The sequence below is a fragment of the Telopea speciosissima genome, chromosome 5 (genome assembly GCF_018873765.1).
Source record: "Telopea speciosissima isolate NSW1024214 ecotype Mountain lineage chromosome 5, Tspe_v1, whole genome shotgun sequence".
NCBI classification, from domain to species: domain Eukaryota; kingdom Viridiplantae; phylum Streptophyta; class Magnoliopsida; order Proteales; family Proteaceae; genus Telopea; species Telopea speciosissima.
This window is the reverse complement of record NC_057920.1, coordinates 36,078,349-36,090,329: the sequence shown is the minus strand read 5'-3', so window position 1 is coordinate 36,090,329 and position 11,981 is coordinate 36,078,349. Positions and strand designations below refer to the sequence as shown.

The 11,981-nt window shown below is 40.0% G+C and overlaps 2 protein-coding genes across 2 annotated transcripts; both read left to right on the top strand.

The window, feature by feature from the left end:
* The first annotated feature begins 7,003 nt into the window (after positions 1–7,003).
* LOC122662958 (ATP-dependent DNA helicase RRM3-like) lies at positions 7,004–7,768 on the top strand. The gene has a single exon (XM_043858666.1). It carries the CDS (start codon positions 7,004–7,006, stop codon positions 7,766–7,768), a length of 765 nt encoding a protein of 254 aa, XP_043714601.1.
* Position 7,769: 1 nt separating this feature from the next.
* Positions 7,770–8,165, top strand: LOC122662957. The gene has a single exon (XM_043858664.1). It carries the CDS (start codon positions 7,770–7,772, stop codon positions 8,163–8,165), a length of 396 nt encoding a protein of 131 aa, XP_043714599.1.
* Positions 8,166–11,981: the final 3,816 nt, after the last annotated feature.

The following is an 11,981-nucleotide window of genomic DNA, read 5'->3' as shown; positions in this document are numbered from 1 at the left end:
GAAAATGCAAAAGAGAGGGAGAAAGGTGAGGACATTCACCTCAAGAATTATCCAATGGATGGCTTCCACCTCCACAGCTCCTCCAATCTTCCCTCCAAAGCTTTCAAAGCTCACCAAGTCTCCAACGTTTTGGGTAGGTAGGAGAAGTAATGAGTCTTGATGGCCAAGCTTGCCTTTATAATTAATCCCCACTTAGGGGCTGTTTGGCTTGGGCTTTAAGAGTTAAATCTCATTTAAATGCCAACTAGGCAAATGGGTCCACCTATATGGTACACCCACAAGCCAAGGAGACCAAGGGTGGGGCCCACCTTATCTAGGTGCCTAGATAGGATGCCCGGGGCACGAGGTGTGGGTCCCACATGAGGAAAACATCTAAAAACCTTAAACAGCACAGGCGGACTAACGGATGGATGTGGTCTTTTTGAGTCCGTTCGTGCGTCCATTGCTGCTGTAAAGGGCAGAACCTTAAGGAAATTGATTAGGCTTTGGCCCACACTTCAAGGCCAACAAGGGAAAGGTATACTAACATTCATAAGGGTAGTACCTTACTCCTCGACCGTCATAACGTGTCTTTCGTGATCCCGAAAAGTTTTTCGATCGCGATGCTAAGCTCATCGCCAAAAGAGGTGTCTAGGTGTGGGGACACAGGGAACACCTTCCGATACTCTTCACCTCTGGGGACTCGTGCTAGGAGGGTGGTCGACCAAATCACCATCGATAAATCTCCCCCACTTCCTGTTAAGGAACCTCTCCTCCGCAGGCAGGCCCGTGAACTAGTCAACTATCTTGTGGCTAGGTTTGACCACAAGTGAAAATAGCTCACTAGCGTACACGGCAACAGAATCTACACGTCACAAGAGAGAGAAATTATAATCAATAGCAAATCTGGGCACGGATGTGACACTAACATCTTACATTCTCTGGCTTTGTAAAGAATCAATAGTGGTAGGGTGAGTTCAACAAGCCCACAATGAGAATAAATGTCATATCAATCTATGTATCCTATAAAAGTACGAACTCAACTTTTTTTGTCAAATGTTTTCAACTCCCAAAATACCCCTGAGTCCTCTTTCCAATGCCCATAATGACCCTGAGACCCCATTTCCCGAATAGATGCTTCTTGCACTTCGTCTCTGCCCACTACCCCACTCATACCCAACCTCTCTTGAGATAAAATAGGATTGAATCAACACAAACTCTGATAGAAAATAGGATTCCAATGATAAACCTCTGATTCTCGTTTCCATCTTCATCCTTGCACTGCGACTCTTCCAGCTATCCATCTCAAACGACGCAACCTTTGAGAAAATAGTAATGGACACCTCCTATGGCTCTGTAAATGGTTGTATAAAATACGTTTCCCACCCTCTCACCCAATGTATATTGTTCTCTTCACCCTCTCATACGTTGCAAAAGTGATTCAGAGACTACTGATCTGTAAGGATTCACAGGTATGACCGAGTTGGATTTTTATTTCTCCCCTTTTTCATGTACGTTTGTTATGTTCGTACAGAGAGAGATTATGTACCAAAAACATTATGAACTAGTAATCTTCCTAAGATTCATATTCTTTTTCCTGTTTGTTATGTTCGTCTAGTATTCTTTTACCTCTTCATTTCTTATCCCTATTTCTTGCTATGTTCTTGACTTTCTAATCTCTCAAGTGCCACGGAAGACATTAGAAAATTATGCAGGCACTTGCGTAGTGATGACCTATGATTCATGCATGCTAACACATAAAATAATAGAATTTAAATCCAATCGTATTCATTGATCACTATTGAATATATATACAGGAGAGACCTAACCAATTACAATTGTTTAGAAGTAGGATTCTCAATAGGTTGAGATTGAGTGGATTATTTTTTTGCTAGAAGATAATATGGGAAGATTGAGTGGATATCACATGCGATGAGAATAGAAACTGTATATAGAGTCTCCATTTAGAATGGGACTCTATATATGTCATTGCATAAGGCCACTTAGATAAGGTTGACCATGGGATTCTAGACATTAAAACAAAATGGAACAGAGAAAAATCACACACACACACTCCTAAACACTCTACCATACTTTTGGATTTCTAGAACTCTAGCAGTTTACTCTTTCACAAGGGAACTCCACAAGTAGTAGTTAAAACAGAAACAAGAGATAACCAGACAGAGGCTTACAGTCACTGCAGTTTCTAGAGACCAGAGATTTGCCACTACAGCCACAGCATTGCAAAACATTGTTGGCTTGGAATTCAAAGCATGACACAACCTAATATTTGAGATAATCTGTCAATCTACATCAACTTAGAGGTATACTTGGAAACATCCCCAAAACAGAAGTCTACAGGAATATTGAACAATCTCCAGAGACCACCAAGGTTCCTGCCAACTGGGAATTGATGTAGTTTGGAATGGCAGTGACCATTTGGAGTTTTAAGGCTTTAGGCCTTCTTTTGTTTGCTTAGGTATTCCAGATGTTAGTCAGCCCCATTAAGTTCTAAGAAATGGAGGTATATCATTCTTGCATTCTTGGACAAAAATATTAATAATTTTCTTCTTTGAGAAAATAAAAACTAGATTTTGAAGTGAACTTAAACCTTCAAAGACCATTAAAAACTGTGATTCATGTTGTAGAAGCATTAAATCAGTAGTCTAACTTAAACCTTCTATTTAGCATAATGAAGTTCTGAACAACAAAGACCAGCTGATGAGAAGTTGTAATGATTAATTTGTCATTTATTTCCATTGTCAGATATTGGAAATTAATAAATAATAATTTAAAAGTATTTTCTCAACAATAATCTCTCTAACTAACTCTCACTCTCTCTCTCTCTCTCTCTCTATCTCCCTTCCTTGTTCGATAAACAACACAAGAAAAAGGTTTTTGCACTTCAAAAAGCTGGGTAGAACATAGGTTTCATAAATTTTTTGGCCATTGTACAATATTGGATTTTGCTTATGGGTTTAAATGTCTCTTGTCTAACACTGTTACAGTTTTTTTTTAAGAAATTGCACATGTTCATCTGTATTTGTGCTCTTTTTTTTTTGGGGTAATTTACACATACCACCCCTGAGGGTTAACAAAAGTATAATTTTACCCCCTATAAAAGTATGTACTTTATTTTTTTTGTCGAATTTTTAGATTCCCAAATTGCCCCCAAGTCTTCTTTCTAATGCCCAAATTAACCCGAGTCCCCTTTCCATCTCTCATTGCCTCCATGCATTCTTACATTCCGTTTCTTCACTTTCCAATGCCCAAAATATCCCTTAAACCTCTTTCCATCTCTTGTTCCCATGACTAGATGCATTCTTGCAATCTGTTTTTTTATTTTCCAAAAACCCAAAATAACCCTGAGTCCCCTTCCCATCTCTCTTTCCGTGAACAGACGCATTCTCTTTACATTATCCTTCTCAAACGCAACCTCTTCTGAGAGAAAATATAGGAATGATAAACCAAAAAAGGAACGAGAGAAAATAGGATTGAAACGATGCAAACTCTGGTAGAAAAAATAGGAATCAAAAGAAGAACCCCCTTAGACCCGTTTCCATCTCCCTCCTCTTCATATTATCCCTCTCATATGCTTGCTCTCTGAGAAAGAAGGAGTGAAATGACCCAACCTCTGACAAAATAGGAATGGACACCTCCTTTTGGTTTTGTCCATGGCTGTATAAAATCCTTTCCCCACCCTCAGCCCCCAACGTATTGTGTTTTGTACACCCTCTCATCCGTTGAAGAAGGGATTCAAATATTATTCAGACTACTGATCCATAGTGCTTCACAGGTATAGTTGAGTTTGAATTTTTTTTCCCACTTTTTCCCAGTTAGTTATGTTAGTAGAGATTTTTGTACAATACAAATCAACTGGACCTGTATTCTTCCTCTGATTCATATTGTATTTTTTTCATGCTCTAGAAAACAGGTGAAGATTGTAGAATTTATTGGAATAGATTTGAGACTATTGAAGAGAACACTGTGAGTAATGAGTCTCTCTCTCTCTCTCTTCTTTCCCTCCTCCTTTCATATCCCAGTTACCTGCTATTTTTCATGTCTTTCTGATCTCTCATGTGCCATGAGTTTTAGATTTATTTATAGTTTTCCCCCCTATTTGTCTGGTTGTTAAAATCGTGTGAATTTTTTTTTTAAATAATAGTTGTTGGTTTCTTTGATGCACTGCCGGCAACAATTTGCATTACACAGCAAAGCCAAGAGCCTTTGCTGCAAGCATATGGCACATCCTTTGCATTATGGAGTTAGAGTCTTGAATGTTATAAATTGTGGAGTTTTCCTTTGGACAACTGTCTAAACTTGTCTCCATCTTCTCTTCTATAAAAAATAACAATTAATTATAGAAATAAAATAGTCAAGCAATAGACAACCACATAGGGAGCAGGGGAGAACAATCAATCATAACCACTCTTAGCTACAAAGTGATCAGAAGGTAAGCATCTGTGTCCCTCAATACCCAAATCTGCCAATGACAATGTGTTTATTTAATATGTCAAATAGCAGAAGTGTTTTTGGACTATGCATTGGGAGTTGCAAACTGTTCATGCTTGATATGCAAAAGGTTAACCAATTGCTTAGTTGTAACTGTAACTTGAAGACTTTAAAATATTAGTTATTCTTAATTAATACTTGGGTCAGTAATATTTTGAGGAAGAAGGTTTGAATTTGCTATATATAAGCGGTTTCATCTCAGTTATAGGACAAAGGAACCACTTTTGCAGCTGCCGTTACTGGGTACTCCATTAATAAGGCAATATTTCTTTATTAGAGTTAAAGCACTCTACAGTCTAAACGCGTGTACAAGGTGTCTATTTTGGTTATAACATGGCCTTTTTAGTCCCCAGACCATTAAAAATAAGCCTAAAAAATATAGTAGTCTCTCCCTATATGGAACTCCTTATTCAGTTTATTCATAATCCATATGCACTTTTCTTTAGAAGCTTGAAAGATGTACAGTCATTGGAGAGCCATGAAATATTGATTAGAAGCGATATAAATCTTGATCAAAGAGTATACAATGCACCATCAATCGATCAAGTTGGAGCAATTTGGATAGAAGATAATAATCATATTAGAAAGCAAAAATATGATATATTAATCCAAGGACTTTCAGGTAGACAGCATCAAGTGAATCATTATTATGGATGTTATGATGCGTTACAATATCCTCTTCTATACCCAAATGGAGAGGTTGGATGGCATAGACGTATCAAAAAGAAAATTGAACCATGTACTGTTTTATAAGATATAACAAGAGAGGAAGCTATATTTGATGATGAAGGCGTCAACGATCAAGGTATGTATACAAAGATTATATCCTTAATCTATTACTAAAAGTAAAGTATTTTAGTTAATATTATTTATATTTATTATTTTTAAATGCAGGCTTTGATGAGAATAAGAAAAACATGGTATCTCCAAGAGCATATTATTGTCAAAGGCTTCAAATACGAGATATTGATCAATCTATTCTACTGTATGCTGGCCAATTGGTACATCAATTTGTAGTTGATATGTATATTAAAATAGAATCAATAAGGTTGGATTTCTATCGATCAAGACAATCGAATATCAAAGCAGAACTATATCAAGGGATTGTTGATAGTGTATTAACTGGAGAAACAAGAGGTGGTCAAGTTGGGAAAAAGGTTGTTCTACCAGCATCATTTATTGGAGGACCCAGAGATATGAGACGTAGATATCTTGATGCTATAGCATTAGTTCAAGAATTTGGAAAACCAGATCTATTTATTACTATGACATGCAACCCAGAGTGGAAAGAAATACAGGAAGAATTATACCTAGGGCAGGTTCCATAAGATAGACCACATCTTACAGCCAGAGTCTTTCGAGCAAAGTTATATGATCTGAAAGATAAATTATTCAAGAAATTCTTTTTTGGTAGAGTAGCTGGACATGTACATGTTATAAAATTTCAGAAGAGGGGACTACCACATGCACATATATTGATAATTCTTCAAAATAATTTTAAGATCACAAATCCTGATCTATTTGATCGATATGTCTGTGAGATTCTTGAGGAAGAAAAATATCCAGATTTATATGAGAAGGTTGTAAAACATATGATGCATGGACCTTGTGGATATCTTAATAAGAAAAATGCTTGTATGAGGGATGGTGTATGTAAGAATCGATATCCTCGATCTTTTAATGAGAAAACAATGCAAGGAAAAGATTTATATCTTATTTACAGAGAAGAAATAATGGAAGAAAAGTGAAGGTACATAGGCATTTTTTGGATAATAGATGGGTTGTTCCTTATAATCATTACTTACTTACAAGATATGACTGTCACATCAATGTTGAGATAAGCTTTGGTTTAAAGGCAATAAAGTACCTATAAAAATATGTATACAAAGGTCATGACCGTGTGACTGTTTCAATAGCATATAATAATAGAAAATATATGATGGATGAAATCAAACAGTTTAGAGATGGAAGATGGGTATCTGCACAGAAAGCAATGTGGAGAATTTTTGAATTCAACTTGAATGAAATGTTCCCTTATGTCATCAACTTGCAATTGCATCTACTTGATAAATAAATGATATGGTACTGGGAAAGGCAAAATTCGTAGAATGTGCTACATTCAGATAATACATCAAAGACAATGCTTAGATAATTTTTCCGTATGAACTCTATTTATCCAGAAAGAATAAAATATTTCTATAGAGACTCTTCAGAGCATTATATGTGGAACAAACAAACAAAATGTTGGACAATAAGGCAGATAAATGAATCAATTGGACGTGTTAATTCAGCCAATCCTACAGAAGAGGAAAGATTTTATTTAAGACTACTATTAAATCACATAAGAGGACCAACTTCATTTAGAGATCTATTGTGTGTAGATAAAGTTAAATGCTCTACTTTTAAAGAAGCTGCTCAAAGAAGAGGCCTGCTAAATAGTGATGATGCAATTTCTGAATGTTTAAAATCAGCTCACTTCCAAATGCCAAGGATTGTTTGGAAACTTTTTGCAATGATACTTGTTTATTGTGAGCCAGCAGATGTTATGAAGTTATGGAATGATATTCTTGAAGCAATGTCAGAAGATATCAGAAGAACAGATGGGACAGCTGAATGTCAATTATTACAAACAATAACAGATATAAATTCTTTCTTACAAAGCATGGGCAGAAGCATAAATGACTATGAGTTGCCAAAAATTGAAAAAAATCCTAAACATTCAAAGGATTATCAACTAAGAGAGATTGCAGATGAATATGTAATAGAATTGCCATTGGAAGAATATAATGCACCAAATAAGCTGAATTTGGACAAAAAACATGCTTATAATATAATCTTAGAGTATGTGGAATTCAAAAAGAGTGGAATTTTTTTTATTGATGGGCCAGGAGGTACAGAAAAGACATATTTATATCATGCACTACTAGCAACACTACGATCAAAGAATGAAATAGCACTTGCAACAGCAACTTCAGAAGTAGCAGCTGCAATAATGGCAGGAGGTAGAACAATATATTCAAGATTTAAAATTTCAATAAATATCAATGATTCAAGTATCTGCAGTTTCTCAAAACAATGTGTCACAGCTGAATTGATACGTAGAGCAAAACTTATTATATGGAATGAAGCTCCAATGGCTAAACGAGAAGCAATAGAAGCTATTGATAGAACATTACAGGATGTTATAAGAAATTCAGACTCATTTGGAGGAAAAGTCATAGTGTTCGGAGGCGACTTCAAACAAGTTCTCCCAGTTGTTCCTCGAGCTAAGAACTGAAATGGTAGATGCACGTTTGGTAATGTCATATCTATGGCAAAAAATGATACAGATGCAATTAGCAACAAATATGAGGGCAACACATGATTCAAGTTTTAGTGAATTCGTATTACGAGTAGGAAACGGTGAAGAACAGACTGAATCAGAAGGTTTGAAACGCATTCCAGATGAAATGTTGATACAATACAGAGATTTGGTTGAAGCTGAAGAGGAATTGATAAAGACAATATTTCTTTCATTACATGAAAAGACTCATTCGACTGAATATATTAAAGAATGGCCAATCTTGGCAACTAAAAATGAAATAGTAGATAAATTAAATGAAAAGCTTATTGAGCAATTTCCAGGAGATAGTGTTACGTATTACAGCTTCGATTCAGCAACTGATGATGCATAAACAAATTATCCAGAAGAATTCCTCAATTCATTGGCGCCTAATGGACTTCCACCTTATAGATTGGTGTCAAAGAAAAACTGTCCAATAATGCTACTATGGAATCTAGATCCATCACAGGGAGAATGCAATGGAACAAGGTTGGTTTGCCGTGAATTCAAAAGAAATGTTATTCTAGCGGAGATAGCAGTTGGACAATTTTTTGAAAACCTTGTCCCTCTTCCAAGAATACCATTGTGTCCAACAGAAAATGAAGGATACCCTTTTCATCTAAAAAGAGAGCAATTCCCAATTAGACTTTGCTTTGCTATGACAATAAATAAATCACAAGGACAAACTATACCACATGTTGGAGTATATCTACCACAACCAGTATTTTCACATGGACAGTTGTATGTCGCTATGTCAAGAGGAATAGCCATGTCAACAACAAAAGTTTTAGTACCAAAAGACAAGGAAAGAAAAGAGATGGGATCTTATACAAAAAACGTGGTCTACAAAGAAGTATTATTACAAAATAGGTACATATATTAAAAGAAAATTCTAAACTATTTCAATTACCCAGATATATTATCATTTAATATTACACTTTTTCTATTATCACAGAGAAAATGAGAAATTCAGTATCATGAGAATATCAAGCTGTTTGCGGCCCAAAGGTTTTGGCCAGGTTGGGCTTGATAAGGGCCAGAGTTGAGAACCCGCCGATTGGGCCAAAATGCAGGAGGGGTACCGTGGACCCCAACGGTTATAGGGGGTGGCCCACGGGTCAGAGGCATAGGCGGCATAAAGAGCAGGACCACGTTTGGCGAGGGGCATGAGTCAAGAGGAGCAAAGGTGGGTCCCACCACTGCTGCAGCAGTTGGAGGAAGAGCAGGGCTGGTGGCTTGCGTGGCAACACTTGATTGGAGCCTGGGAGATATGGACCGAAGAGGATGGCCTTAGAGGGAGCAATTGCACGGACTGATAACTGCCAAGGCCTATCTTATATAAGGAAGAAGGCTTGTCCGTTGAGGAGGACACACACAAAAACACACCTGAAAATTGGCATTTGTTTTATTCCCTTTACGTTTTGTCTTTACTTATTTTGTTCTGCTTTCTTTATTACTTTTCTTGTTGTCATTTGAGGCTGAAGGGGATGTACGGTCACATACTAAGGGCAACAGGGGTGTACGCACGAAGCTCACACTTGTATCTGGTATGATTGATTAATGCATTTACTTTTTTTGTTTATTGTTGTTTGTGTCTCAGAGTTCTTTCCTTTCAATTTGAACAATAGCAGTTCGGGCTATAGTTCGTAGTTGTTGGCTTAACCCGAAAGACCTTAGAGCTACTCAGGTAGGAGGGAAACCTACTAGCCTGGTAAGGGGTCAGATTAGGCTGTTCTCGGCCTTGTTCTAACTTGCGCAAAGGTTCTGGCATGCCCACACTATTCTCACCACGTGCGTATCCCCGTATGTGAGTGTTTGGGATTTCTATCACCAACATATTTTGGCACTCCCGGTGGGACCCTTATAAGCCAATGACTGCTATGGTCAAGCAAAAGAAAGGACCAGGATGTCCTCGTATCCAAAAGGAAAATATGGTGGATGAAGAAATAGAGAATCCCATGACGGCTGAATTCGTAGACCAAGTCGAGGACAAACCATGCGGTTCACATGGCAGTAATGCCAGCCATGACTCAGTGCCTTAGCTAGCTATTATGGTGCATGATGCTGTAGACCCCCTCGCGGGCAGTATACAACAGCTTATGGACATCTTTAGACCCATTTTCGATGATTTACACCACATGATGGTTGGGGTTGATAAGTCCGTAGCCAGTCAGCAAAGTTAGTTGAGGAGTTTCGTGAAACCCTTGTTGCCTTGAGGCAGCAGGCCACGCCAGGGGCAAGATCACCACGGTCACACCTGATGGGACTACCGCAATGGCAGAAGGTAGAGGACTAGAGGTGGGTCAGGTAGGCTTGCCGGCTCAGGCCCCGTATGGTGACAGTTCGAGCCAAAATCCAGTTGTTGGGGACCGACCTAGGGTCAGTCTGCCAACGACAACTTTCATCAATCCCTTGTATCAAGCAGCCCCACCCGGCGTCCCTAACCCTGTTGGGAGCTATGGCTAGCAGCCCTCCCATAGGCGTCCCGGGGGGTGCTAATCAGGTAACAACCCTAGGGGCAGCCCATGCTCCCGTAGCGGCTATCCCAGCGGCACTGTAGTGGCCAGCGGTTGCAAGTGCTGCCCAGACAGGGGGCATCAGGTCCGTCCCGGGGTCCAGTAACATGGCCGCCATAGGGCCAAACGCTGTTCCCTTAGGGGGATTCCCCCCTCTAAGACGTGGGAATGCGACCACCGGAGTGCCTGGGTACAGACCCATAGGGGTGAACATCAGGGAGAGTATGCCCGAATTCGAACCAAGGCCGAAGATGTTCCCAAATGCTAAGCCCAGCCTGGCCTACCCCAGTAACCTATGGCCGCTAGATGCGACGGGGTATCTGGCCGCTCAAGGGGTACCATTGATAGTTGACAGGGGAGAACTGGCCAGGATCATCCAGGACAGCATTAACCCTTTCTATAGGATGACCCCACGTCCTGCATATAGGAAGCCCTACCCCGAGTATTTTGACGCAGTGGACCTCGGGAGGAATCCCAAGATCCCAGAGTTCACCAAGTTCTCAGGCGAGGACAAGGTGTCCACTATTGAACACATAGCCTGCTTTACGGTCTAGTTTGGTAATTTGGGCGGACTGGAGGCGGCCAAGCTCAGGTTGTTCCCTAACTCCCTTACGGGATCGGCCTTCGCTTGGTACTTCAATTTACCTGCCAATTCGGTCCAGAGTTGGCAGGAAATGGAGGACCTCTTTCACACTCAGTTCTACCGGACCGAGCCTGAGATCACCATAGCGGACCTGGCCAAAATGACCCAGGAGCGGGGTGAGGCTGTCGAGAGGTTCGTTACCCGGTTCAAGATGGCCAAGTACAAATGTCCAACCACTTTACCCGAGGCTGAATAAGCAAAGATGGCCTTGGGGGGACTCAGTTTTGATCTTCGGAAAAGGTTTGCTGGTCAGTACTTTGCTGACCTCGATCAGCTGGTGCTGCAGGCCGCGCCCTATGAGCAACTTTTAAAAGAGGAGAGTCAGCGGAAAGCGGCCTCTATGGAACATATTATAAAGATGCAGCTAGCCACGCCTTCCCATTGTTAGGAAACAGTGAGCAAAAATAGGTTGACTACGTTGAGTTTGAGGTAGACGCTGCAGAAATCGCAGAAGGAAAACCCTATGTATGTAAGGCTCTGGCCAGGCCGAATGATCAGGCCAAGCAGACTGAGCCATCCAAGGCTGCTCCTTAGAGGACCTTTGATTCGAAGGTGATATACTCCTTCGACATTTCAAAAGCTGAATTGATCTTTGACCAGTTGCTCAAGGATAAGCAGATTAAGTTGCCGCCAGAGCACCAGATACCGCCCAGTCACGAGCTAAAAGACCAGAAGTACTATAAATGGCACAACACTCGCACCCATGCTACTACTAACTATGTGATTTTACGTAATGCCTTGCACAAAGCAATTATAGCTGGACGATTGTAGTTCCCTGGAAAGGAAAAGGGGGTCATGATGGTCGATGAAGACCCTTTCCCAGTCAACATGGTCAACATCGACTTTTCAAGGATGGCCGGACTAAGAGAGGATGTAGTGCCGACTGTGAGGATCGGGAGCCATCCACGCAGGCCAAATCTAGCAGTGCATTTGTCAGGATCCTGTTTGAGCCCATGGGCCACTCCTTTCCGCACCCAGGCCCACAGTGGCCGGGCAACTAGCAATCTGG